Source organism: Perognathus longimembris, chromosome 12 (genome assembly GCF_023159225.1).
Source record: "Perognathus longimembris pacificus isolate PPM17 chromosome 12, ASM2315922v1, whole genome shotgun sequence".
Lineage (NCBI taxonomy): Eukaryota > Metazoa > Chordata > Mammalia > Rodentia > Heteromyidae > Perognathus > Perognathus longimembris.
Genome location: NC_063172.1, coordinates 52,861,302 through 52,888,831, shown reverse-complemented (window position 1 = coordinate 52,888,831; position 27,530 = coordinate 52,861,302). Strand labels below are relative to the sequence as shown.

The following is a 27,530-nucleotide window of genomic DNA, read 5'->3' as shown; positions in this document are numbered from 1 at the left end:
TTACTAGACTGTCTTGTTCATGACTGAAACTCTACACTTGAATCAAGCATGCCTCATCTCCAAATTTTACTCGTTATTTTGGAGATGAAGTCAAGCAAACTTTTCTACCCTGGCTCATTTGATCAGACCTCAGCATTCTATTATCTAGGATTTCAGGTATAAGTCACCAGAACTTGGCTCTATTTTTTTCCTTTTCCCAAATTCCTTTTGTATTGGTTAATTTTTTAATATTAGTTAATTTAATTCATAAAATTTAAAGTATTAACACAGAAGAAATTGAAGGTTATCCTACTTACACTGATAAAATTATTTCAACTTTTCTTGTTCTTTGTTGCTCTGCTGAGGATTGTGCTGAGGAGCCCCAAGATTCCTAATTGCTAAAGCTAAACTGGAGTGGTTTGGGAATATATCTAGAAAGAGCTGATGATCTAGCATCGTGTATTAATAATTGTTGATATTTTTAAAGTACTATGAAATCATTCCTTTTTTCTTTCATTTTTTTTCCTATGGTTTATTCCCTATTGTCACTGTACTTGGTCTTGGTACCCTAGGTATTGTATATACATTTATCAGAATTAGGGAAGGGAAGGGGTACAACAAATGATGACACCAAAGCAACAGAAATACTCACAATATGTTTGAAATTAACTGCACAACTCAGATGGGGAGTTGGGAGGAGAGAGAAGGTGGGAGAAAAATGAGGGCAGGGGTAACAAGTTTGACAAGAAATGCACTCACTACCTTACATATATAGCTGTAACCCTTCTGTACATCACCTTGACAGTAAAATTAAATTAAAAAGAAAAAAAAAAAGAAATCAAATCCAAATGCCAGGAGGCTGAGATTTAAGGATTTTGTCTTGGAGTGAATCCTGACAAGAATGTCCATGAGATTCTTCCCTCTAATTAACAACAAGAAAACTGAGAATGAAGCTGTAGCTCAAGTGGAGATGAGTAGCCCTGAGGGAAATTGCTCAGAGACAGAGCCCAGGCCCTGAGTTCAAGCCCAGGAATGGCAAAAGTGCTTGGCACACGTGCACATGCGTGCACACACACACACACACACACACACACACACACACACACACACACACCTATGCCCAGCCCAGCAATCCCACTCCTGGGCATTTACCCAAATGACCATAAAAAGGTCACACTAAAGCTACCAACATAACCATGTTCACTGCAGCATTATTTACCATAGCTAAGATACGGAATAAACCTAGATGCCTCTCAGTAGATGAAAGGATCAAGAAAATGTGCTTCCCTCAGAATAATTGGCATTGCCCCATTCATAAGGAAATGGAAAGACTTGAAAACAATTATCTTAAGTGAAGTAAGCTAGACACACACACACACACACACACACACACAAACAGGCTGCATGATTTTCCTCATTTGTAATAACTAGAATATATCTAAAATATTCTCAGTAGAGGATCACAAGGGCTCAAAACCTATGTGCATATGATCATACAAAACGATGCTTATTGAAATGAACTCCAAGAAATGGAAACAAGTGTGTGGAGGGGGTACTGTTTGTGGTTATGTCTTTTTTCTTTCTTTCTTCCCCCTCCCCCCTTTTAGTTTATTCCCTGATGACAGGTTTTTTTTTATTTCTGTAGCATTGTCTTGTATATAAGTTTATCTGATTTGCAGAAGGGAAGAGGAATCACAGAAATGGTGAGACAAAGGGTGAGCTAATACAACAATGTTACTCACTAGACACTATGTTGAAAATGAACTTTACAACTTGTTGGGGGGTTGTTGTGTGGGATAAAGTGAGGGAAGGGTTAATACTTTTCAAAGAAATTGTAATTATTGCCTTATAAAATTGCAGCCCTCCTGTACATTACCTTTATAATAAAAATTTTAAATGGAAATTGAATTATGATCAGCTATAAAAGTAAAATATCAGAAAAGTTTAAGAAAAAAGTATTTTAATGAATAGTGAGATATGTAAATGAGGAGAATAGTCTTAAATAGTAATGACTATAAAATAAAATAATAAATATTTGGGAAATTTGCAGTGGTCTTCAGAATTTATTTCTAAATATTTTTATAGTTGATGACAAATATAATAGTAAAGTAGAAGGAAGCCTTGAAAATATTGAATTAATTGATGAAAAAATAATGTGCTTTCAATTAGAAGTTCTAATAAATTGTACTCCTCTTTCTCCAATAATGTGATCTTAACCTTCCTGCTTCTCATTCTGCTATTTATCTAAGATACGGTTTTGTTTTGCTGATTGTTGACCAGACCAGGCTGGTCTTGAACTCATAATTACGCTGCATTTGCCTGCTGAGAAGCAGTGACTTCAGGCCTGTGCATACAACTATGCTACATTGCTGGGCTGTATAATGCTTGTACTTACTCAATAACATATATTTGAATAATTACTCTCACTTGCTCCAGGAATCTGAATAAAATTAATCAGACAGAATGAGTTAATACTTAGAAACTGCTACCACATTGTTAATCTAATTGGCAATGAAAAACTTTGTTTCTATCTACAGTTTAATTGTGTGATGTGGATAAAATTATCTATGTCTCTTCATTCATGTACTAATTGAAATGTAAGCCTAAAGAATCAAATGACCACAGGAACAGAAGTATGCGCCATAGCTGTTATGACACCTGTCATAGGAACTGTTTATCTTGATGTGTTCATTTCCACATGAATTGAAAACTGAGGACAGGCTCAGACGTGATCCTAGCTACTCACAAGCCTGAGAACAGAGGATCATGCTTCAAACCCAGCCCAGACAGAAACATGTATGAGTTTTTATCACCAATGAATCAGCAATACTAATTGGTAGAACACTAGCTGTGAGCAAAATGGTCAAGCAATGTTTGAAGGAACTGAGGTTAATTCTTGAACTGGTTTACCATTACTACTACTAATACAGTATTAGGGAGGAGGGGGAGGGGGAGGAGGAGGAGGAGGAGGAGGAGGAAGAGGGGGAGGAGGAGGGGGAGGAGGAGGGGGAGGGGGAGGGGGAGGGGGAGGGGGAGGGGGAGGGGGAGGGAGGAGGAGGAGGAGGAGGAGGAGGAGGAGGAGGAGGAGGAGGAGGGGGAGGGGAGGAGGAGGAGGAGGAGGAGGAGGAGGAGGAGGAGGAGGAGGAGGAGGAGGAGGAGGAGGAGGAGGAGGAGGAGGAGGAGGAGGAGGAGGAGGAGGAGGAGGAGGAGGAGGAGGAGGAGGAGGAGGAGGAGGAGGAGGAGGAGGAGGAGGAGGAGGAGGAGGAGGAGGAGGAGGAGGAGGAGGAGGAGGAGGAGGATTGAAATTTTAAGTTCCTGCCAGGTACCTGTGGCTCAGGGTGTAGTCCTAGATACTCAGGAGACTAAGATCTCAAGATCAAAGGTAGAAGCCAGCCTGGGCAGAAAAGTACATGAGAATCAGAAAAAGCTTGGCACCGTGGCTATAGTAGTAAAGCTCTAGCCTTGAGCACAAAGAGACTCAAAGACAGCTCCCAGGCCCTGAGTTCAAGCTCTAAGACTGGGGGTGACAAGCTTTCAAATTTAACATAAAAAAAGAGAATTCTAATGTTCATCCAATTATAATCTAACCATTCTAACCATTCTTTACATTTTATATGTATAGATGTATAAAATATTCATTCTGTAGTATGTATCCGTATTTATGCACAGATACTCCTTGATAATCTATGGTGGGGCTATATCTTGCTAAGCCTATCACAACTTGAAAATTCACTTAATCAGTTTAACCTACTGAATAGTGCAGTTCAGTCACCCACAACAAGGTAGATTAGTTATTGTACCTCCTGTCTCCAATAGAGGAAAAGCTCAAAATCTGAAGTATTATTTTACCAAACACATCTTACTTAGGTTGAAAATTCTTAAATCCAACCATGGTAAATTGTTTACAATGTTAATGGAAAACACTACAATGTCTCTAACGATACTAGCTATCATTAAATCTACACATTGCTGGCTTCTTTTGTATTTGCAATTATATTTTTGGAATCCCAAATTACACATGAACTCTTTCCCTCAGTTTTTTTTATTAGCATCAATTTACTTGTACACGAGGTTTCATTCTGATGTCCTCATAAACATACCTTGTTCCTTGATGAGACTGTACTTTTATTTATTTAATTCTTATGCCAGGCTTGGGGCTTGAACTCAGAGCCCAGGTGCTGTCCCTAAGCTTGAGCCATAGCTGCACTTCCAGCTTTTTTGGTAGATAAGTGGAGATTAGAGTATCAGAAAGTCTTTCATCTGTTTGGCTTCCAACCATGATCCTCAGATCTCAGCCTCCTGAGTAGCTACAATTACAGGCATGAGCCACCAGTGTCTGGCTCTGAGCTCCTGATGTAGAAAATGCTAACAGTAATTTTTCTGAAAAGTGCTTTCAATCAGAACAACTAATATAAATAAAGCAGATTCGATTTAAGATCCAACAAAAGTATCTAATAATCCTATTGTGAGTTTATTTTTAAAATGAACCATTGTTCTAAGGGTTGTGATAGTGTTGAGTTAGTCACATAAACTATGAAACCATGAATACTATATCCCTAGCAACAAAATTTATTTTAAAATTTGCTGTTCTTGGAAGCAGAGCTCTGTCCAAATAATGGAAATCCTAAGTTCTCTATATAGTTAAAGAGTGCTTTTCAAAGAAGAAAAGCAATAGTTTTGCATTATTATTCATGCTAAGCTTCTGAGAGGCCAACATAATCTTCATGTTATCACAAGTTACAGTTTTAGTTCCAAGTAGCTGAAAAAGACAAGTGATCTTGAGAAAAAAAACAGTGTGGGAACATGCAAACTCTTAGAGGGGAGAAGACAGGTCTGCAGTCTATGCCATCAAGCCAAATGTTTAGGAACTTGATGCTGTGCTACTAGTCTCAGAATATAAAGGAGAAAATTACCTATACTGAGCTGTCTATAAAGAATTCCACAATGACAACCAATAATAGAACCTGCAAGCATGCCAGATGCATTGTTGTAAGAAAGCCCTGTAAGGCTGTAGTCCTTCCTAAACAAAAGCTGTGTTCCTAATTTATGTGTTCATTTCTGGCTGATACCTAGAGAGATTACTTCTCACAGTGTAGTCCCAGTTTGGCTTTTGATTAGGCCTCTGTCTTCTATCCTTAGTTTATTATTTATAGTCATAGTAATTACATTGACATTCTCATGGTCTGTTTTACATAAATTATTGGAGGCTGGATCTTGATATCCTTCTTAAATTTGTTTCTTTGTTGTGTACACACACCTCCTCAATCCTATTCACATTAAGCAAATGTGCACATATTGAAGGAAAATGTAAACACTTTGCACTCTTGGAGGATATTTCCTCAAATATGAATCCTTCCTTTGAAGGAACATTGCCTATCATTCTCTACCTACAATATAAACATACATTCATTATATGTTGACAAAACATATGGCCTATAAAGTGATTCAAGCTAAAATGAGAAACAGGACAATGGTTTACATGGTGTGCAGGAAGACACACTTGTTCACTCTCTCAAGAAGTTCACCCAACTTTAATATATATGTGCATGAAGTATTCCAAAGTCTATATGTATAAGTAAAAGATAAAGTACTGAAATAATTTGGGGGCTGGGGGAAATGGAAGATATCCTAGGCAGGTGGATATTCTATTCTCAAGAGGCATGTAGATTTAGGAGTTCATTTGTTACCCTAATTGAAAATATTTCTTTCAAAGACAATCAGACATCTGGCCCGTTTTATCACAGACCTTGTTGCAACCCTGAGGACAGCCCCATGACTTCTGAGCAGAGAAACATGTGCCATATAATGCTAGCAGTTTTAGGGGATTTATAGAAACTTGTAATCTTGATGGGGACTACCAATTAAGCAGAAATGAACACCATGCTATCTTTTCTGCTTGTGTGTGGCCATGCAATGTACTCTGGAAGTTCCCTGAGAGAAGATGACTACAGCAGAGCATACCTGAGACTGAGAACCACATGTCTACAGCTAGAGAGCCTTTGTTGCCTGGAATTTTCCATTTGAAGTTCTTTACAAACATATGAATTGGTTAGTGACTCTTCTGTATTAGGAAAGATATCTAGACTCAAGATGGTACAATGGACAGAAAAGAAACAAAATCTGAATGATGTTAAGTTCTTACTGTGCAAATGAGATATACCTATGTATAACGTTTTATCAAATAACTCAAATTTTAAAATTAAGTTACTTTTAAAGCAAATATCATAGAAACAAGTCTCAGGGTCTGTATTCTTTTCTAAAGACTAGTGCTCTACCACTCGTGGACACCTCCACTTCCAGCTTCTTGCTTCTTTTGGTGGTTAATAGGAGATAAGAGTCTCATAGACTTCCCTGCTAGGTGGCTTAGAACTTAGATCCTCTGATCACAGCCATTTGAGTTAGATGGGATTACACGCATGAACCACTGGCCTCGGGCTCAACATCTTTGTTTTTTTTAATACTGCATTATATAGCCTAATGCCTTTTTTTTTTTTCATTTCTAGTACTGCATTTTAAACTCAGAGCCCTACACTTGGCTAGGCAGACTATCTACCACTTAAGCCTCCCACCCGGATCATTGTTTTGTTTTAGTTATTTTTCAGATAGGGCTTATTTTATTACTTTATTTTTAACTTGGAGCTAGCCTGAGACTGTAACTCTCCTAGTTGCACCCTCATATATAGCTGAACTATAATCACACATAGCTTATTTTTTGAGATAGGTGTCTTTCTAATTTTACATTATATATGCTGTATTAATTTATCTTTTTAAGATTGGATTAGAATATTTTCTTCTGAATCACAAATTGCAGAACTTTAGTTAAAGTAGAAAAAGATACTTTTAGATAAACAGTATAAACTACAAACTCACATAAACACAGCCACACATTCTTACACACATACTTAAAGCATATTTTCCTTGCTTTATTTTTCATTGCCAACAATGTGTGAAGAACTACACTGATTCCATGGTCGATTTGGATGCACAATATCTTGTTAGGGAATGGATTGAGTAATTTTACTTTGAAATTAAAAAGTAGTTATCTGAACAAAAATAATTTAGCAAAACAAGTGAAGTGAACAAAGAGAAATCAATGAAATCTTAATTCACACTGTTCTCACATTGTGAAGAAGAGGAAGAAAATGAATGATTCTTTATATCATCTAGGCCTGATGGCAGTAGAATAAAAATATAATCTGATACTCTACTACCACTTGCCTTTCCGTGATCCCCCCCACAGATCACTTATCATCAATTAATGTGATCTATTTCATTATTCTTTTATAATTTATACTTTATTATCAATTAGTGAATTCAAAGATTTCTGTTGTTTCATCAGACACACCACCACTAGCACCTGGGGCCATGTTCAGGTCTTAAAAGGTGCATGATAAATACAGGTTAAACAAATTAAAAGACAGCAAACAGCTCAGACAGAACCAAAGCAAATGCTTGGGCTTGGGCTCTAACTTGGACTAAAATGAAAGTTATTGAGAAAGAAAAAAAATAAGCTAAAACCTTGAGCTTTAATTTCCTTATCATTTCGATAGCTTCAAAATTTAAAGCATCTAGGGCTGGGAATATGGCTTATTGGCAAGAATGCTTGCCTCATATACATGAAGCCCTGGGTTCAATTCCTCAGCACCACATATACAGAAAAGGCCAGAAGTGGTGCTGTGGCTCAGGTGGCAGCAAAAAGAAGCCAGGGACATTGCTCAGGCCCTGAGGCAAGGCCTCAGGACTGGCAAGAAAAAAAAAATTGAGCATCTAGCATACTAAAAATCTGAACGAATGCTTTAGAAATTAAAGGCAAGTTTTCATTTAACAGGAAGCATTATTTCTTTTTTTTTTCAAATTTTTATTATCAAACTGATGTACAGAGAGGTTACAGTTTCATACATTAGGCATTGGATACATTTCTTGTACTGTTTGTTACCTCATCCCTCATTCCCCCTCCCTCCTCCCCCTTTCCCTTTCCCCCCATGAGGTGTTCAGTTCACTTATACCAAACAGTTTTGCAAGTATTGCTTTTGGAGTTGTTTGTCTTTTTTTACCCTGTGTCTCTCAATTTTGCTATTCCCTTTCAATTTCCTAGTTCTAATACCAGTATAGACCGTGTCCAATATACTCAGATAAGATTACAGAGATAGTGTAGATACAACCACAGGAAGGTTTGGGGCTGGGAATATGGCCTAGTGGCAAGAGTGCTTGCCTCATATGCATGAAGCCCTGGGTTCGATTCCCCAGCACCACATATATAAAAAATGGCCAGAAGTGGCGCTGTGGCTCAAGGGGTAGAGTGCTAGCCTTAAGCAAAAAGAAGCTAGGGACAGTGCTCAGGCCCTGAGTCCAAGGCCCAGGACTGGCAAAAAAAAAAAAACAACAACAAAATATATTTCTAGGAAGCATTATTTCTAACCTGAGACCAAATATGGAGAGAGACAAAGAGATTTTGAGTCTCTCAACTTGATATTTTAGACTAGGCTTGAAGGACTGGGTGGGAAAATACCAGCTTGGTAGCTCATTGAAAATGTTATGTTAGAGAAAATACCAGAAAGGAAGTCACAGATGGTGAGATGTCTCCAAATATCACAGGATCCCTTCATCAAAAGGGATCTCAAGCAACAGAAACTCAATAACTATGGGAAATGTTTCCACACTAATAAGAACATCCAAACTCTGCCATACTCTCGGTACTGGTGAGACTGCATCTGGGAATACTATCATAAAAAGGCTTATTCAGCCTCACTGTCTTAGAGTATACACTTTAGCTCCATTTTGATTTTGTGACTCCATCTTAAAGAAAGGCCTGCACCCATACCCATGAGACAATTTCCTTATGGTTTAACTTTTAACATATTTGTATCTACTGTTTATGTTCCTAGGTAACCGGTCATACTGCCCTCCCTCAATGCTTACTTACAGCATTGCCTTAGCTTATGTTTCTATAACTTCCCACATGGCTTTCACCAGCAGGAAAGAACCATTAGGAACTTTCCACCCATAAACAAATAAAGAGGTGGGTTTTCTGTTTTAAAAGGTACCACGAGACAAGGCTTGGGACTACAGTTTTGGGCACCCAACTGCCCAGTGTAGTCCCAGCCAGTCATAAACTTTCTATGGATTGTACTCTGCGTCTGTGTGGTGGTCTTCCCCACAACACTGTAAGAGACTAAGCTCTGTGAGACATGACCTTGAGGTATGGGTAGAGCCATAGGACAGGTACATCAAGTGAAAAGTAGCTATTCATACCAAGTAAAGAGAGCTTCAGGGAAGAGTTCACATGACATAATCTCTGCAAGGCGTTGGGTAGGAAAAGAAGTAAAATTTTTGTTTTAACACCAAATGGCTGAATTCTAGTACTGGTAGAAGTGGCAAATTGAATGTAATAACACTTACATGATTTTTGCTTTAAAAGAAACATTCTTCTGAAACATAGGAAGAGGGATTATTCAGTAAACCATGACATATACCTTCTCATTTTTATTTCTTAATGTCTGCTTTCCCAGGCTATTGTTAGTGACTTACATCTATCCAACTATAGAGGAGATTTTTAAACCTATCATTTGTCATATAATGCAACTGGACATCATAAATGAGTATTCACATTCCCATATTTTCATAGGCTCTTGATAAAATGTAGATGATTACAGAAGAGGTTTCAGGTTTGATCTTATATTGTGCACATGCTTCTATAGGCTAGTATTTTGTAAATGGAATTCTGAAATCAATCAACATAGAACGCCATATTAATAGAACAAAGGGAAAAAGCACATCTCAATTGAAGTAGAAAATGCTTTTGACAAGATCCATACGCTTTCACAAGACTACCCAAGAAACTAGGAATGGAATGGCACTTTCCAAATATAGTAAAAGTCATATAAAAGAAGTCCACAATTATTGTTTACAGTAGTAGAAGAATGAAAGCTTTTCTACATCTCCAGAAACAAGGCAGGAATGCGAGAGTTGGCCACTGTTATTCAGTACAGTCTTAGCAAAAGTAAACAGGAAAGAAAAAGGATTAAAAAAAAAATCAACCAAATTGGAGATGGTATAATATATACATATAGATACTTCTAAAACAACTGTCACCAAAAACAAGTGTTAAAAACCAATAAATTTCAACTAGTAGCTGGATATAAGTAGCAATTATCTACTTGAGTTACAAGCATTCAGAAAAGGATACTATGGTTTATTTTTAAGTCTACAAATATGTCCAAAGAGAAAATCTAGTGTTAAATGTGGAGAACCATGCACGCAGAGGTGAGAAAATCAGTCTTAGAATGTACCAAACATTTTTAAGAGAAAAACATCTCTTGGGCTAGGATGTAGCTCAGTGGCAAAGTGCTTGCCTAGCAAGTGCAACGTCCTAGGTTCAATCCCCAGTACCAAAAAAGGAAAGAAAAAAAGAAAAAGCTCTATATTGCATGTTTATCACAGTAATCAGCTAAAAAGTAAGGGAAAGAAATACTGCTAAATTCAAAGAAACAAAGGCTAAAAAGGACTCTTGGACAAAAATAGGGATAAATATGTATACCTGATTTACAAGTATCTCTTAGAAATAAACAGTGTATTTGATTCTGACTGGAAGGACTGGTGTGTATTTGAAGCTGTCTGGCCTGCTCCTTTTGGCTCATACTATTCCACTATCATCCCTGTGCACTGGAACATAGGGTGTATTCATATAAGGGATACAGGAGTGAGAGCAGTATCCACAAGCATCCATGCTTTAAACCCCAGTGAGGACTGAGCATCCAACATTCCAATCAGAGAATTATGAGCTTTGGGTTTGTGATCGTTCAATGACAGGATTCTATGTGTGGAGAAAGGCTGGAGTAGGTTTGAGCATACAATGTTATCAGTGATATTATTAAAGCTATAGGGAAACTGCTAGTTGTGTCAATGCCACAACATATTTCATTTTTTGTTTTCAGGCATGTTTCATAACTAGGTGTTTTGGCCTCCATTTCAATAATAGAAAAATAAACTGGTGCACATATTACATAAAAATTAGTATTAACAGAGTCCTCATAAAGTTTCAACTAAAAAAACTACCTTAAGTGTGTCAGTATGTTTTTTGTCTACTGAATTGTTGTCAGCTTGTGAATGGGTAGCTACAAGATTGCATGACTTAATCTGACATTAATGTAGAGCTGATCACAATGCCTCAGGCAAAGGATACAGAACAAACAAAACCAATCGAAACGGAATCACTTTCTTCAAAGAAGGTTCATAGAAACGTTAAATGTTACTATAATATATGATCAAAAATTGTCGGTGTTTTTCAACAAAGAATTCTAGATCTTTTGGATAAATATGATACAAGAAGCTATAGAAGAATAAGAGTAAACTGGCTGCAGGGGTTTCAGAAAATAACAAAAAATTGTGTTCATCTGTTAGCATTAGGACATAGTTTTAAACTTAGACACTGGTAGCTCATGTTGTAATCCTAGCCATTCAGGAGGCTGACATTAAAGCATCTTAAACTCTGAGACCATTTCAAGTTAACTAGCAAAAAGCCAGAAGTGGAGCTGTGGCTGAAGTGTTGGAGTGTTAATCTTGAGCAAAAAGCTAAGGAACAGTACACAGGCCCTAAGTTCAAGTTCCAGTATTAAATACAAAAAATATATAAATAAATAAAACTAACTTTACCCTTCAAATTTATTTCTCAGTATTTAAGAAAAGGAAATGTGAAAACCCAAGGTAAATTTTCAGGTATGACATTTTCAGGTATGTCTACCTTTATAGTTTACTCAGACATTATTTTTGAAGCTCCATTTTTGAATGGTGGCTAACTTTATAGCTTGCTCAGACATTAGCTTTGAAGCTCCATTTTGAATGAGAGATGTCTACAATATAGTGATCTGAGTGACTACAATAACCAAATGATTTTTTGCTTAAGTCCTTCATCCATCAACTTAGCAGACTTCATTTATACCTCTGTTCCATTTTATGTTCTATGATGAGCATGGAGAGATAAAGGCTCCTATTTCCTTAAAAATTGAGTATGACACAAAGTCAGATATGCTAAAATGTATTGAGGGAGAGTGCTCAGTCCCAAGGAAGTAAGGATAAAAGCTAAAATGAAGCCAGGCATTCCACCACAAAGCACACTGGGCAGTGAGATGCCTGAGACACTGTGCTGTTCTCAGCTGCCCTGGAATGCATGATTATGTCTCACTGTGCTGTGTCTATCAGCCCATACCATAGCTGAGCTGTTCTCAGCTGCCGGAGAAATGCATAATTATGTCTCAGCATGCTGTTTCTTCCAGCCCATACCATAGCTGAACTGTTCACAGCTGCCCCAGAATGCATGGTTATGTCTTGGTGTGCTGTGTCTACCAGCCCATACCATAGCTGCTTTCCTCAATCAAGACAGTTCAGCTGGTAAGCAAGAGAGAGCAGTTTGTTAGCTGGCTTCTTCTTGCTCCTGGTCTTGGGCTGGATGGACAAAGTAGGTCCGATCACATCCATCAAGACTAGAGGATCTGATAGATATGCTAAGATCTGTTCCTGCCACTGGGGAATGATGAAGACCAGGCAGAAGTGCAGCCTCAAGCACTGGAAAGGTAATGGGGTGAGGATGTTAGGTGAGGCCCCTAGACAGTTTCCATAGCTGGAAGACTGCTGGAATGTAGCAGAGCTGGCACTCTCTGGTCAGAAAGAAAGAGACAGGGGCAGCCAGACAGGGCCAGCTGATTTGGGACATGAACAATAATTCTGGGATAACTTATCATGATTGTATTATAAATTTTACATCAATGATATGTTGGGTTGTGATAAATAAAAGTTGGTTGATTATCCCCAACATCAAAATTGCCTTGTTTAAACTAAGTTCTGTTTTAAAAGAAACTAACTTCTGTTGTATAATTTTCTAGGAGACAAACTAGGCTCTTTTATTGGCATCTTTCCTAACACAATTTACTAAAATAACCTCTTGTGATATAAAAAGTAGAAAAGAGGATGGCCAAAAGTCTGCACACATTATAGTAAGCCAACTCAACCTTGATCTTATATTTATTTAGGCAACTGTCACCATAGTTGTTGAATTTCACTTGCTATAACACATTTTAGTTGACATCTACATGTCTGACACTCACTCTGTGATGTACAAGAAAAATTCCTCACACAGAACAACACAAGAACACTAAAAGTACATCCAAGAACTCAGACGTGGCAGCCGCTATACAGACCAAGTAAAGGTCTCCTGAAGTGACACCCATGCCATTCACAAGCACCCTCCATGCATGACCTCTGATCACAGCTGTTAGCTCACTTCCAGAAAAATCTTTCTTGAAGGCCTTATTCTATCCTGACTTTCAGTTCACCTACAAGCTTTGCTGAGTCTTTTCAATTTGGCTGACATAACAGAAGTCTTTACTCAGCTTTTCACAGACAATATCTTTATAGAAGAAAGTGTTTGGTTTGTTTTCAATTGTGTGTACTATCTAATGATGTAGATCTCTCTAAATCAGAGATGTGAATTGTATCTGAAAACTAAATATGTAAAATATAGGAATATAGGTGAAAGGTCTACCGAGTAAATGCAAATAGATGATTAAATTATCTCTCTCCACTCCCTCTCTCCCTCTTCTCTCCCTCCTCCTTTTTGCCTCTCCCCACCCCCCGCCCGCCAACCCTGGGCTTTCCCCTTCTCCCCTTTAAGATTAGTATCTTTTTATCAGTAAGCAATTTAGTAGATAGTGTTGTTTGATTCTTTCAAAAGCTGTTCACAATCTTTTTTTTTTTTTTCTGTTGTATCCCACTAGAAGTTTAGAAGAAAGATAAATTCTGGCCACATGTCAGTTTTCCCCTTCAACTCACAAAGAAAGTAAGGCTTGTTAATGGGTCTGAGTTTAGGGTGAGAAATGAGCACTAACCCAAAAAAGATTTCTGGGGAAACTTCACTTTCCTTGGTGGATGGCAACAGCTGTGCTTGCTCCACTTATCTCTTTTCCTTTTCTTTCCTGTCTTAAACATTTAAATGCTATTTTTTTTTAACTTCTATAGCCATCATATAAGCACGGAGTGGCAAACACAGTTACAAAAAAATCATCATTCTATAGATGGTGGCAGGAAAGGTTTCCAGAACTGAGGTCTTTGTGGTATCTTTAAATCAATGAAACTCAGCAACTTAGCAAACTTGTCAAGTGGAAAAATAAAGCCACAACAATCTTTTCAAGCAATATACAATGTTCTTCTTGTTTTAAGCAATTAGATCATTCATAATGTTGTATATTTATATATTTGTACATGCACATATATGCATGCAAACATATACTTTATACATTTAAAGTCACATATTTATTCCAATAAAAGACATCCATATTGAATATATGGAAGAGCTTGCAAGTAGAAGAGGGAATTCTTTCTCATTTTTAGTTTGCAACTAAAGAATTTCGAAGAACTTGGTTCAATATTATCCTCACAGTGTCTGAAAGTTACTTATCACTGGGTGCAGATACTTCTCTCTGCTCTTGAAGAAGATGTCAGCTCAAAAGTAATGAGCACTAGGTTTACAATACACATAAAATAGATTAAGAGATAGCTCAACACCATTATGCATTAATTTGGAAGAGAAACCTGGCGTGGGGGGTGCCTCCAGCATAAGCTAGGGACTTACTCCTGCTGATAGCCTAGAATATTTTATAGTGGGTCCATAGGAATGCTAGAGTTGTCTAGTAGGGGTTGGAATGAAAGTTACTAATGGTAATACATAGATAATGTGTGGAATGACTCGCAGCTGAAAAAAAAAAAAGAAGGGACTAACATGAGGTGTATATTGAGAGCCCTGGTCTGTTCAACGGGCTGTAAGATCTGGTCTGGGGCCACATGGATTTTAAATGGTGACTGTTCATATATCCAAGTACTGATTTGAAGCATTAAGATAAGGATATCTGGCTATTTGGATCTGAAACAGGGCCTTATACTAAGATCTGTTAATCTAACTGCATTGATTACAATAGCTCAGTGGTGTTTTTTTACTTTCCTTTTTTGATTTCTCAACTACATTTCCTTCAACCTCTTCTTGAGCAATGGATTGATTTTCTCCCAGATGCAGTATATTTTAAGTGGTTTATAAAATTATTTCACAGTATAAATTTTAGAATAGAGTTGAAAAAATCGTTAAGAAAGATATGAAAAGGTATGAGGAAAGGAAATAATTAAGTAACAGAGTGACTTAGGTCAGACCAGACCTACTGTAAACACCCTTTGAGACAAGTGATGAACTTTTTCTAGATGGTTATTTGTAGGGCTTTACTGCTATACTAGTTTCCTTTTGCACTGCCATGTTTTGTGCTAATACTCTACCTTTTCCCACTTTGGAAGACACTGGAAACTCTTTGGGCCTGCTGGATAATGTGGGCTAATCTCCCTAATCAGTGGATTAATAATGTTTATTATATCTTCAACTGTAATATTTCTTTGTCATGGGATGTAGTATTTTCACAAGATTAAGGAGATTAAAATATAGTTGGGTTGAGTGGAGTTTAATTCTGCCTTCTACAGTTTGCTACAGTTAAAATTTGACCAAAAAATCCAATTTCAGGTCAGATATTATTTTTCATGTCAGATAATTATTGACAAAATAACATTTTCAATTTTCTTCCTAGGTTGTAACTTGTTATAAAACTAGAAAAGAAAAATTAAAATTATATGCCATTATCTTCCTTCTAGGACAGATAGCACTTAGAGGACATTTATGGGATAGATATTAGATGGTAAGATTCTCAGCAGTACTATTTTTTTCAGAAAGAATCTGGGAGAGAGCCAAGATTCACTCAATGCTAAATGAATGAATTCTCAGCTCACTGAGAAATATCTACCCACCCATGATAAAAGACGATGGTAATGACCATCTATCACTTACAGTGAATGCTGAGCCTGAAACTTATTTTCCTCTTCTGATTCTATAATTCATATTTCACATTCCATTTCCTTGTGGATAGGCCTTACCTACTTTGTGATTCTAGTTCTGGGACTGTAGATTTCATTTCCTTTTCCTTAGATCTATTTTTATAACTCACATAATCAATATTTTTAATCCACGTGTCTCAACATTTTCATTTGTTTCCTCTTGTTTTATTATTCTAGAGTGACACAATCTATCTTTAGTAATATATTTGCTGTAAATTCTACTTTCTTGAAATTTTCCATGTTCCTAAACATTTAATTATTTAAATTATAGGTTTGGGAACATTTCTGTATTCGACATCTTCATTTTATTTTCTCTTCTAAAATGATAATGTATGTAGTTTTTCATTCAGATCATTTTTACATAGAAATGGTTTGTTTGTATGTAAAACTACATTGTTTAGATATGATCTACTTGAGTTTATTATATTTAGTATATTTGAATCTAAGTCATCATCTCTATGCTTCCTGCTTGTCTAACATTCTGTTTTGCTTTGCTTTCCTTTCTTCTTGTTTGGTGGACTTCTTTTAGTCTGTATGACCACTAGTTTTGTACTGTTTCATATAATTTGGAAGTCACAATTCAGTGAAGGAAGGTTTATGGTTTGTATTTTTTAGACTTTTGTAAATATGATGGAGAGTAGATTATGTTATTAATTCATAAATAAACAATAAAGTTATGGAAATCATGATAAAAAGTTGAAAGATGAGTAATTACTAAAAGTAGAGACCCAGCTGTACTATGCAAGCTACTAGATTTCCAATGACATTTACTTTATGCCTACAAATTCCCATAAAAGATGCTAATTTCTGTGTTAACTCTTTCCACACTGGCATCCACCACCATGAAATGACTCAACTCTACAATCAATAATTTACCTTTTTGAAATGTCATTTTAAATATTTCTGGATTCCTACTTTTGTATACTTAGTGTTATTACACTAAATTCTTAGATTTTTACATAATTGAAGCTGAGAGCTCAGATGTTTATGAAAGAAAAAAAAATTGTTTGTAACACAATTCTTGAACTAATAGTAAACTGAAACTCCATGGTAAAGTTATTTTTTTTCTAATAAGTGTTCCAGAGGGGTTTCACAAGAGATATGAAATGATTCCTTCTTGGATGAACACAAAGCAGTTGATGAGAAGATAAATATATACTGAGAAACTCTACAAAGGCCAGAAACCTTAATAGTCAGATACTTAGTTACTCCTTGAAACACTACTTACATTGTGCTTTGTGAGGTTTGAAATATTAGTTGCTATTGCTTGTAGCCAGTCAATAGTGTCTTCAGTGGAGAGGCACTGAATAATTCCACTGCAGACACCATCCACAGCAACAACTTGAAAGGCATTCTGCCTGCAGTTAAGAGAGACAAAGGAGAAAAAAGAAACATCAAAACCTCATGCCATTCACATATGTAAATGCATGAAAGTATCTGTGGAAAAGCTCTTCTTTCATTCCAAATAGGCATCAGCCTCCACATTCAAATGTAATCACTCCCCTTTACACAGATCTCTGCTTTTAATGGGCCAACATGCATACACCTACATATGAGATAATTTCAAGCAAGTAGGAGGAGGCATCCTTAGATTCAAGTAAATATGGACAACCATAGAAATGTGAAACATATAGCATGTAAATAGCAGTGCATATAAGAAATTTTGAAGTGTATTTTCCCAACCTAATCTGAAATTAAACACATTTCGAAATTTCAGCTAATGTCATCTTGGCATTTCCTCGTGCATTTTCTGACTCACATTGGAAAGATCACAAACACAAAAATTCAGCAAGTTGTCTTAAAATTCACTTGACTTTCCCATGCAGTAGCATCTTGTCAGTTCTTATCCATGGTGGACTCAACTTATATATCCTCTCAAAGATGGCTGAAAGTCAGGGTCTCTTGTCTTCTTCATCTGTCTCAATGACCATGTTTCCTTTCTCTCTCTTTTTTGTACATATTCCTTTTTATTGTAAAGTTGATGTATAGAGGGGTTAGAGTTACGTAAGTAAGGTAATGAGTATATTTATTTCTTTTTGAGCAGTGTTAACGTCCCTCCCTCATTTTCTCCTGTTCACTCCCACAATTCTCCACCTCCACTGCAAGTTGTAAAGTTCATTTCCAACAGTGTCATGTGAATATCACTGTTGCATTGGTTTACCCTTTTTCCTTTGTCTCTCCATTTCTGTGATACTCTGTCCCATCCCCAAATTAGATAATCAGATAATACGAAAGGTACCAAAAACAAAAACAAACAAACAAACAAAAAACACCAGTGACAACAGGGGGTAAACCAGAGGAAAAAATTTTAAATTAAAGACGAAAGAAATAACTGCAAACAGTACACTAAGTTACCCCTCCCCCACCAAAAAACCCAAATCCTCTTGTTTCTGTATCTTGTAGTTATTTCCAATAGCATCATTTTATAAGGTCATATGTATATAGCTATTAAGCTAATGTGATCCTAGACATATACTAATTACTACAAGTTAGTAAAACTAGGGATCTTATGTTTCTTTGGATCAGGTTTATTTCACTTAATATTATTGTTTTTTCCAAGTCCTTCCATTTTTCTTACAAATAGGATGATGTCATTCTTTCTACTGGAAGCATAGAATTCCATCATGTATATGTTCCACAATTTCTTGATCCATTCATCCACTGAGGGATGTCTGGATTGATTCTTTGTCTTGACTATGGTAAATAATGCTGCAAGGGACATAGTTGTGCTTTAGTGTGATATTGTTTGTGGTCATTTGGGTAAAAGCTCCGGAAGGATTTCTGGGTCATCAGGGAACTGAATTTTTATTCTTTTGAGGAACCTCTATACTGCTTTCTGGAGTGATTGAACAAGTTTACACTTCTACCAACAATTTAGTGACATTCCCTTTTGACCATATTGCTACCAGCAACTGTTGCTATTAGTTTTCTTGATAATGGCCATTTTAACTGGGGTGAATTGGAATCACAATATAGTTTTGGTTAGCATTTCTTTTATGACCAGAGATGTGGAACAATTCTTCATGTGTCTATTGACTATTTTTACTTTCTTTTCAGAGAAGTCTCTCTTTAAGTTTTTAGTGTAGAAAATTGAAATTGGATCCTTAGATATCACCCTATTCCAGACCAAACTCCAAATGGATCTAAGACCTCAATGTATGGCTCCTTGGCACAGGTGGAAACTTTCTCAATAAACACCAAGAAACACAACAAATCAAAGGAAAATTGGATACATAGGATTGCACTAAACTGTAGAGCTTCAGAGTGGCAAAGGACATAGCTAGAATGATAAATAGAAAGTCCACAGATTGGGAGAAGATCTTCAATGACCATACAACAGACAAAGGCCTCATACCTAAAATATATTTAGAGCTCAAAAACTTAATGCCCCCAAATCCTCAAAAAATAACCACCACATTAATAAGTGGGCTAAAGACAAATTTTCTACTTCTACTTTCTACTTCCGTCAGTGCTGAAATTTTCAAGAAATCCTTTCTTTGAAAATTGTAATGACCAGTGTAAGGACCTCCATGATTTTAATTGGCATTTGTGTTGGATACAGAATATTAAACAACACTCCCCTACATTATTTACAAAAGAACTTTAGGAGGTACAGTTGTTCTAAAAAATCTTCGTGAGTTATTACATTTTGTCCTGTATCAACTTCTTACAAGGTTCAGGTGTAAATGTATTGTGGATAACACCCAGAAACGAATAAAAGCTAGCCAAATGCCTTATCCTGGAGAACTCCCCTGGCATGCAACAAAATGCATTTTAGGAAAGGCACAAAGTAATTCTCAAGTAATTATGAAAGATAGAAAACTGTAGCTAATTATTCTAAATGCTATGCAAAAATTAAAATATTTTCTCTAAAGGAACATGTTTCCTGGTACTTCTGAATTTTGCAGCTGGATATTTGTGTATATTAGGCACTTACTTGCTGAAATATAAGAAAAGCAAAATATACAGCTAGCTTAGGTACACATGTAAGCTCCAGTCTTTCTGTCTCTTCTTTAAACTATTGCAATCTCAGAACTGAGCCCATGGCCTCTCTGCATCAAAAGCTCTCTACATTCAAATTGTTAATTTTTCTTTTTGTTTTATTTTTTTGCCAGTCTTGGGTCTTGAACTTAGGGATTCTGCACTGTCCCTGAGCTTTTTTGTGCTCAAAGCTGTCACTCTACCACTTGAGCTCCACTTCTAGCTTTTGATGGTTAATTGGAGATAAGAGTTTCACAGTCTTTATGGCCTGGATTGGCTCTGAATTGTGATCTCAGATCTCAGCCCCATGAGCAGTTGGAATTACAGTAATGAGCCACTGGAGCCTGGTGAAAACTTCTAAGAACATGACTATATATTCCCAGTCCTTGACACAGATCTCTCTGCTGAAAACAGACAGGAATGTCTGTCTGTCTGTCTGTCTGTCTCTCTCTCTCTCTCTCTCTCTCTCTCTATATATATATATATATATGTCTCTCTCTATATATGTACATACCTTAAAAACATATTAAATGACTTTAGGAAGTATATATTGTATATATTATGTGTCATTATGTGTTCTTTGAAACCAATTACAGTAAAAACACACTTGGCATATTACAAATGCTAGTGTACATTTTGTACATTTTTTAGGTTTAATTCTACAGTTCAACAGTAACTAATATATTTCAAATATCCAAACAGAGGTTCAGCCATCTACAGAAAACAAGAACTAATTTGAATTTATTAATATGCATTTCTTGCCAGTCTCTGATTAGAATAACCATAGCTTCACATGTCATAAATTAAAGCATGCTTTGAACATATCTGTCCTCCCTACTTTAAATTCATCATGAGAGCTAGGTATTTTTAGATCGTTAAGTAAATACATTCAAATAAAATCTGCAGTCTATACAACTGTACATGTTCTGAGTCGCCATGTACTGTAATCTTCAGGGAATAATCTTTTATAAATCTGAACCTCTCCCTGGACACAAAAACAATTTAGGTTCCATACTGTTTTCAAAGCTGATAGAAACCCTTCTATGATGTCTTTGAACTGTTTCTTTCACTATGTATGGCATAATTTTAATAATGGACTGGTTGATAGGAGACAGTAGATCACAACTGTAATTATAGCTACTTGGGAGGCTGAGATCTAAGGATGGTAGTTTTCAGTCAGTCTGGGAAGGAGGTCTCTGAGGCTCTCAGCTCCATTTAACAACCAAAAACCCAGATGTGAAGCTGTGACTTGAGTGGTAGTCCTGAGCAAAATGCTCGGGGACAATGGTCTGACTCTAAGTTAATGAGTTTTGTCTGTAAAAGTAGCACCAAAAACTAAGGAAAAAAGGGTTGTTCGTGAATATTCCATATATCTGAGTCAAAGGTCTTTCTCCAGTATGAACTAAAAATGATTGGTAAATTAATTCACTTCTATGCCTCAGTTTCTCCAAAAGGCAAACCAGAATGATCTGGTATATAGATTTGATTATTTATTTTTCTGAGTAATTGGTACTTCACAGGCACTATCACATAGTATGGCAGCTCTTTGAATAAAGATCCCCAAAATGCACCATTTGTCTCTGTTCTTGGCTTGTCTCACTCAACATGATCTTTCCTAGTCCTTCAATGGGAAAATTTAAAAAATGAAAACAAGGGGAGGGGTGGAGAGAGGGAAGGTGGGAGAAAAATGAGGAAGGGAATAACAAGTATGACAATCAATGTACTCACTATATTTCATATAAAATTATAATCCCTCTGTACATCACCTTGACAATAAAATAAAATTAAATCTAAAACAACAACAACAAAGATCCTCAAAATGATCAAGCAACAATGGATACTGACCATAGCATGCATTTTGCTAAGGATGGCAACAAACAGACTTGACATTTCATTTAACTGTTTAGCAGAATTACATTACAATTTTAATTGCAGCTTTAGATAGATACTACTAGGACTCTACAGCATTAGTAGTGATCCATCTTTTGGTTTCAATTTATTTAGTGCTATATATTCTGAACCAAGAGATGTATGAACTCATTAATTCTGTACTATGAGACATTAATGTTCATGATAATAATAGAATAGTCATGAGTATACTCATGCTAATTTGTTAATTTGATACAGAAATTGCAGAAGATATCAGTGATACAGCTACAGTGTTAATTATCTTAAATTTTAAGTTCAGATTGATTTTCCACTCTGCAAAATTGTTTAACACTTTGGTAACACTTGATCATAGCTCTGACAATAAGAACTGTTTTCAACTGTTATTGAATTTCAGAGTAGTTTTACTCATTTAAAATACGAATGAGTCTTCCTTATATGAAAAACACACTGCTTCCAGTAAGAATTCACAAGCAGTTTTTAATCAAACATATGCATACATATGAATACATTTACATTTCTTATTAATACCATTAATATTTCATGTTTTGAATAATTGTTGATATTATACCACATGAAAGCAGAGGTAGCAGGATAATCTCATGAAAGGTGAAACAGAAAAAGGAAGACTCTGAAGTATTTTGCAAAATGAACAAGAATTTCAGAATCTAAAACATATATATTTGCAATCACTGGTTTGCCACTGACGTGAAGAGACACTCTAGAAAATCAATATGAAGAATCCAGCTTAGTACACAGAAGGCTCTTTAATTCTTACACGGAGTATGAAGCTTTCTGAGTGTCGTGAATGAACTTTGCAGAACGACCAAGGTGGTTAAATCTGTGAAGCATGGAGGGTGGTCTGAGATAACTGAGGGGGATACTGTAATTTATAAGTATGAGGTGATATGGAATTTAGGTTAAAGAGTGTCAGTTGCAGTAGAATGAAACAATTATTTAAACAGATTTTAAGGCATTAGAAAGCAGTTGATTCAGTATTTGTTTTTTAACAGGATGATAGACAGAGTACAGTCAAAGTTACTCCAGATTTTCAGACCCAAGCAGTGGAATGACTAGAGTTGGTGGAGACAAAGGAAAGCACAAATTGTAGACAAGAGATAATTAATCCAAAAATAAATACCAGAGACCTGAAATGCATGGCAAATTGTGAGAAATGCAGGTCACTGGTCATGTTTGAACGAATACATGATGTTGGAAAAAAGGCTAGACCTGATGGGTATGAGCTTTTTGTATCTGGCTGTGACATTTCTACCTCACCTTGAGGTCAGAGAGAACCAATGTTAACATTTCAGCTTTGGAATGAAAAGATCACATTAGTATTTTAGAAATATCTCTCTGTGCTTCTTAACAAGACAGGAAAGGGAATGAAGGTTAAGAGAGACAAGAAAAGGGTATGATTGCAATATGGAAGAGAAAAAATATAATAATCAGTTTCCATATAGTGGTTCTGTGCACGGAAGAAACAGCAGTGGACTGGAGTCTACTAAAATCAGAGCACTTAGGTGATCTGACAGTTCGTTAGTGAAGGGGATGTCAGAGCAAAGAAAGAAAAGGTGGGTTCTCAGGCTAGTGATGGCCGAGTTGCTCATGGAGCTCAATTCACAAGCAGTGGACTAGGAGTCCCTTCTGTTCTGGCTGTGCTTTTTCATTGCTTCTTGTAGTTCCTTTTTTTACAGACTCCAATATGAAAGTGCTTATTGAGGTCCATAAAGGTTCCTTCTTAACTATACTTGTTACCTATCTTCTAAGCATTATTCATCAGTATTCCTTGTGATCTGAAAGGAGTCGTTATTCCTTAGAGAAACTTGGTACTCTAATGTAACTGTATCATTCCCCCTTTTTGGGATTCCTTCTATATCTACTTCTATTTTCTGGGAATTACTGACATTCTGTAACTCTCACCTATAGTTTATCTACCCGTGAAATGAAGGATGCAACCCCTGTCTTGTTTATACCATGCTCTATTTTGAATTCTATGGACCAGGCTGCTGAAAGCTTATCATTTTGTTAAAAAGTATGAGTTACAATGTTTCTAAAGGTCAAGATTCAGCATATAAGAATATGACTCAGATGTCACCTTATCTATGATACCTTATTACTCATTCATTCATTTTTATTATTCTTTGTTCGTTTTTTGTTTTTCTGCCAGTCCTGGGGCTTAAACACTGGGGCCTGTGCATTGTCCCTGGCTTCATTTTGCTTAAGGCTAGCACTCTACCACTTGAGCCACAGTGCTACTTCTGGCTTTTTCTATATATGTGGTGCTGAGGAATTGAACCTAGGGCTTCACATATACGAGGTGAGCACTTTACCACTAGGCCATATTCCCAGCCCCATTTTGATTATTCTTAAGTAGCTGTACAATATACCAGCAATATGCCTTGTAGTCACAAACCATGAGCCCTTTTGCACCTCCTAAGTTTGCTCCGAGTTTCCCCCACTCATGTGATCAAAACACTCCCCAGTTCATTCTTGCAATACTTACATTATTCTTTCCAGAGCTAGACTTGTTGTGCATTTGCTACATAGCATCCTTCTTTGAAAATTGTATTATCTTTAAGTATTTGTACAGAGGGGTTTCAGTTCAACAGTCCATTTATGACTACAATGCATCTTAACCAATATTATTAGTTTAAGCTCCTGGAGAAAGGCCAAGAGTTTGACTTCCTGCTGCTCATGGTGCAAACAGTGGTCCTTCTTTAATTTGAACTTACCAAAAGAAAGGACATGTTAAACTTCCTTTGGACAGCTTATTAATGCTAAGTTAAAAAAAAATCCCCAGTACAATCAGATGCCTGGGGACCCAGGTTCCACGGAGCTTCCTATATATTTCCTTAATTTTTGCTTTGCAAATGTTATCTTCATTTGGGGATCCTTTGGCTCAGATCTGTAATCCTGGCTACTCAGGAGGCTGAGATCTGAGCCTTGAAATTCAAAGCCATCCCAGGTGGGAAATTCCATGTGAATCTTATCTCTAATTAAGCATCAAAAAACTAGAAATGGGAAGTGGGGAGGCAGGGGAAAAATGAGAGAGGTGGTAACAAGTTGTATAAGAAATGTACTCATTGTCTTACGTATGAAACTGTAACCCTTCTGTACATCACTTTAAAGACATGAATAAACAAACTAGAAATGAGCCCAGGCTCAAGTGGAGGAGTGCTACTCTTGAACACAAAAACTCAAAGGCAGTGCCTGGGACCTGAGTTCAAGGCCCAGCATTAGCAAAAAGAAACAAAACAAAACTTCATCTTCATTTTACTTCAGCAAGGCCCTGCTTTTGACAAATGACATCTGTTATCAGTAAAAACAAGCCCCTACCTGAGGTGTATTCTAATAATTCTGTGTGTTTTTTTCTGTAACCTCTTCCTTTCCATTTCCACTAAATTAGCATACCTATTTTTTATGTTATCCTTTCCAACTGGCCTTGTCTATTAAATAAATCTACTCGGATTGTATCAACATTCTTCCTCATACAAGGCTTCCTGTTCATTCAGACAAACCATAATTTTTTTCCATCTAGTACTTTTGAGTACCTGGATTTCTACTTGGCTCTATTTTTTTTTCTTCTAGTACTATGGCTTGAACTCACTGCCTAGGTACTGTCCCTTAGCTTTTTGGCTCAAGGCTGTCACTGTGCCACCTGATTCACATTCCCACTTCTGGTTTTGGGTGGTTAATTAAAGAGAAGGCTTGTGGACATTTCTGCCAGACAGGCTTCCAATTAAGATGTGACCTACCAGCAACCCACACTTATTTAGTGATTTTCAACTCTGAATATTTCCAATTGAATTAAATATTTAGCCTTTTCTTCCTTGACAAAGGTAGTTTACAGAGGAAAAGTAAAAAAAAAAAATCTTGATGAGAGTGTCTAGAAAGGGAACAAAGAGGAGGCAAATGATGCAGGAAGTGACTGATTGATATTTATTGTATGCATAAGTGGACAAGTTAAGTTAAACTTCCTTTGGACAGCTTATCAATGCTTAGTTAAAAAGAAAAGTCCCAGTACAACCAGATGCCTGGGGATCCAGGATCCACAGAGCTTCCTGTATACTTCATCATTTTCTTCCCTTGCAGATGTAGCATTACATTTGATGAATTTACATGCCCACATGTAAGTAATTTTACACTTCTTAACCTTAATAATCTGTCCGCCACAGTTACTCTGCCACAGTATCCGTCCTTCAACTTCTGAATTATGCCTTCTCGAATGTGCTACTTCCTAAATTTTGAAAGTCTAGTGTCCAAATAAAGGCAAAACAATATTTTGTGTCTTTATACTTTTTTGGTTATAAATTGTGGCTTTTAGAGATGTAAAAGTATACATAAATAATTTAGCAATAATAATAATAATAAATATATCCATAATCATATATATGCATATCCTTGTTTTTCACATCAGGAAAAAAGAGTAAAAGACAAGAAAATATTTCAATCATTTCCTATTTTAATATCCTGAACATTGTAGTAACATTAGTATTATGGAATTTGAAAATATGGTCTGATGCCAGTGGCTCACTCCTATAATCCAGCTAGTCAGAAATCAGAGAATCACAGTTTAAAGCCAGCCTCTGTAGGAAAGTCCACAAGAATCTTATCTTCAATTTACCAGCAAAATATAGAAGTAGAGCTGTGTGAATCAGGTGGAAAAGCACTAGACTTGAATGAGAAAAAGCTAGGCAATAGCATCCATGCCCAAAGTTCAGGCCTCAGAAGCCATACTCCCTTTGTATAACTACTGAAAGATTATAAATAAACAAGGAAACAAAATGGGTATTTATTTCTTAACCAGGGATTTCTAAAACATGGTAAACATAAACTTTCTTGCCAATAATAAACACATTGTAATGTGTCAATTCACATGTATACAAGAGTATGTGGTAAGAATAAAACTGGGTTGTAAATATGAGAAAAATAATATAATTGAACATGAAACTATGTGTTTTCATGAGAACACCACCAATAAAGGATATATTAGGTCCTTCCTTCCCTTCCCTTCCTTCCTTCCTTCCTTCCTTCCTTCCTTCCTTCCTTCCTTCCTTCCTTCCTTCCTTCCTTCCTCTCTCTCTTTCTCTCTCTCTCTTTCTTTCTTCCTTTCTTTCTGGCAATACTGTAGTTTGAGCTCCTTCCTTCCTTCCTTCCTTCCTTCCTTCCTTCCTTCCTTCCTTCCTTCCTTCCTTCTTTCCTTCCTTCCTTCCTCTCTCTCACTCTTTCTTTCTTTCTTTCTTTCTTTCTTTCTTTCTTTCTTTCTTTCTTTCTTTCTTTCTTTCTTTCTTTCTTTCTTTCTTTCTTTCTTTCTTTCTTGTTTCTTCCTTTATTTCTGGCAATACTGTAGTTTGAACTCAGGGTCTCACATTTTCTCAGCCTGCCTGCCTGTCTTTCTGGTTCAGGGCTGGTACTCTACTCTACCACTTGAACCATGTCTAGATTTCTGTGTATTAACTGGAGATGTTGGAGTCTTTTCAGACTTTTCTTCCTAGGCTGGATTCAAACCTCAATCCACAAGACCTCAGAGTCTTTAGTAGTTAGTATTACAGGTGTGAGCCTCCAGAGGTCAGCATATCATAGATTTGGAACAAAGGTTTTTTTTTTTTTTTTTAACTTTTCTATAATAGTCATCACTAGTCAGTTATGGATAAGTTTTTTCCTCATTAAATCCACTACCATTAGTTAGCAAGTTTCTTCATGGAAAGGTACAAGCAAAATGCCTTCAACTTACATGCATTGAATTAGTCTTTATTTAAGGA

At 36.5% G+C, this 27,530-nt stretch overlaps 1 protein-coding gene across 1 annotated transcript in view; it reads right to left on the bottom strand.

The window, feature by feature from the left end:
• Sntg1 (syntrophin gamma 1) overlaps positions 1–27,530 on the bottom strand; it is a 739,717-nt gene that overhangs the window by 184,895 nt on the left and 527,292 nt on the right. The window contains exon 11 of the mRNA XM_048358693.1: positions 17,126–17,255. Within this exon, the coding sequence (XP_048214650.1) occupies positions 17,126–17,255 (130 nt within the window). The remainder of the gene's footprint in view (positions 1–17,125; positions 17,256–27,530) is intronic.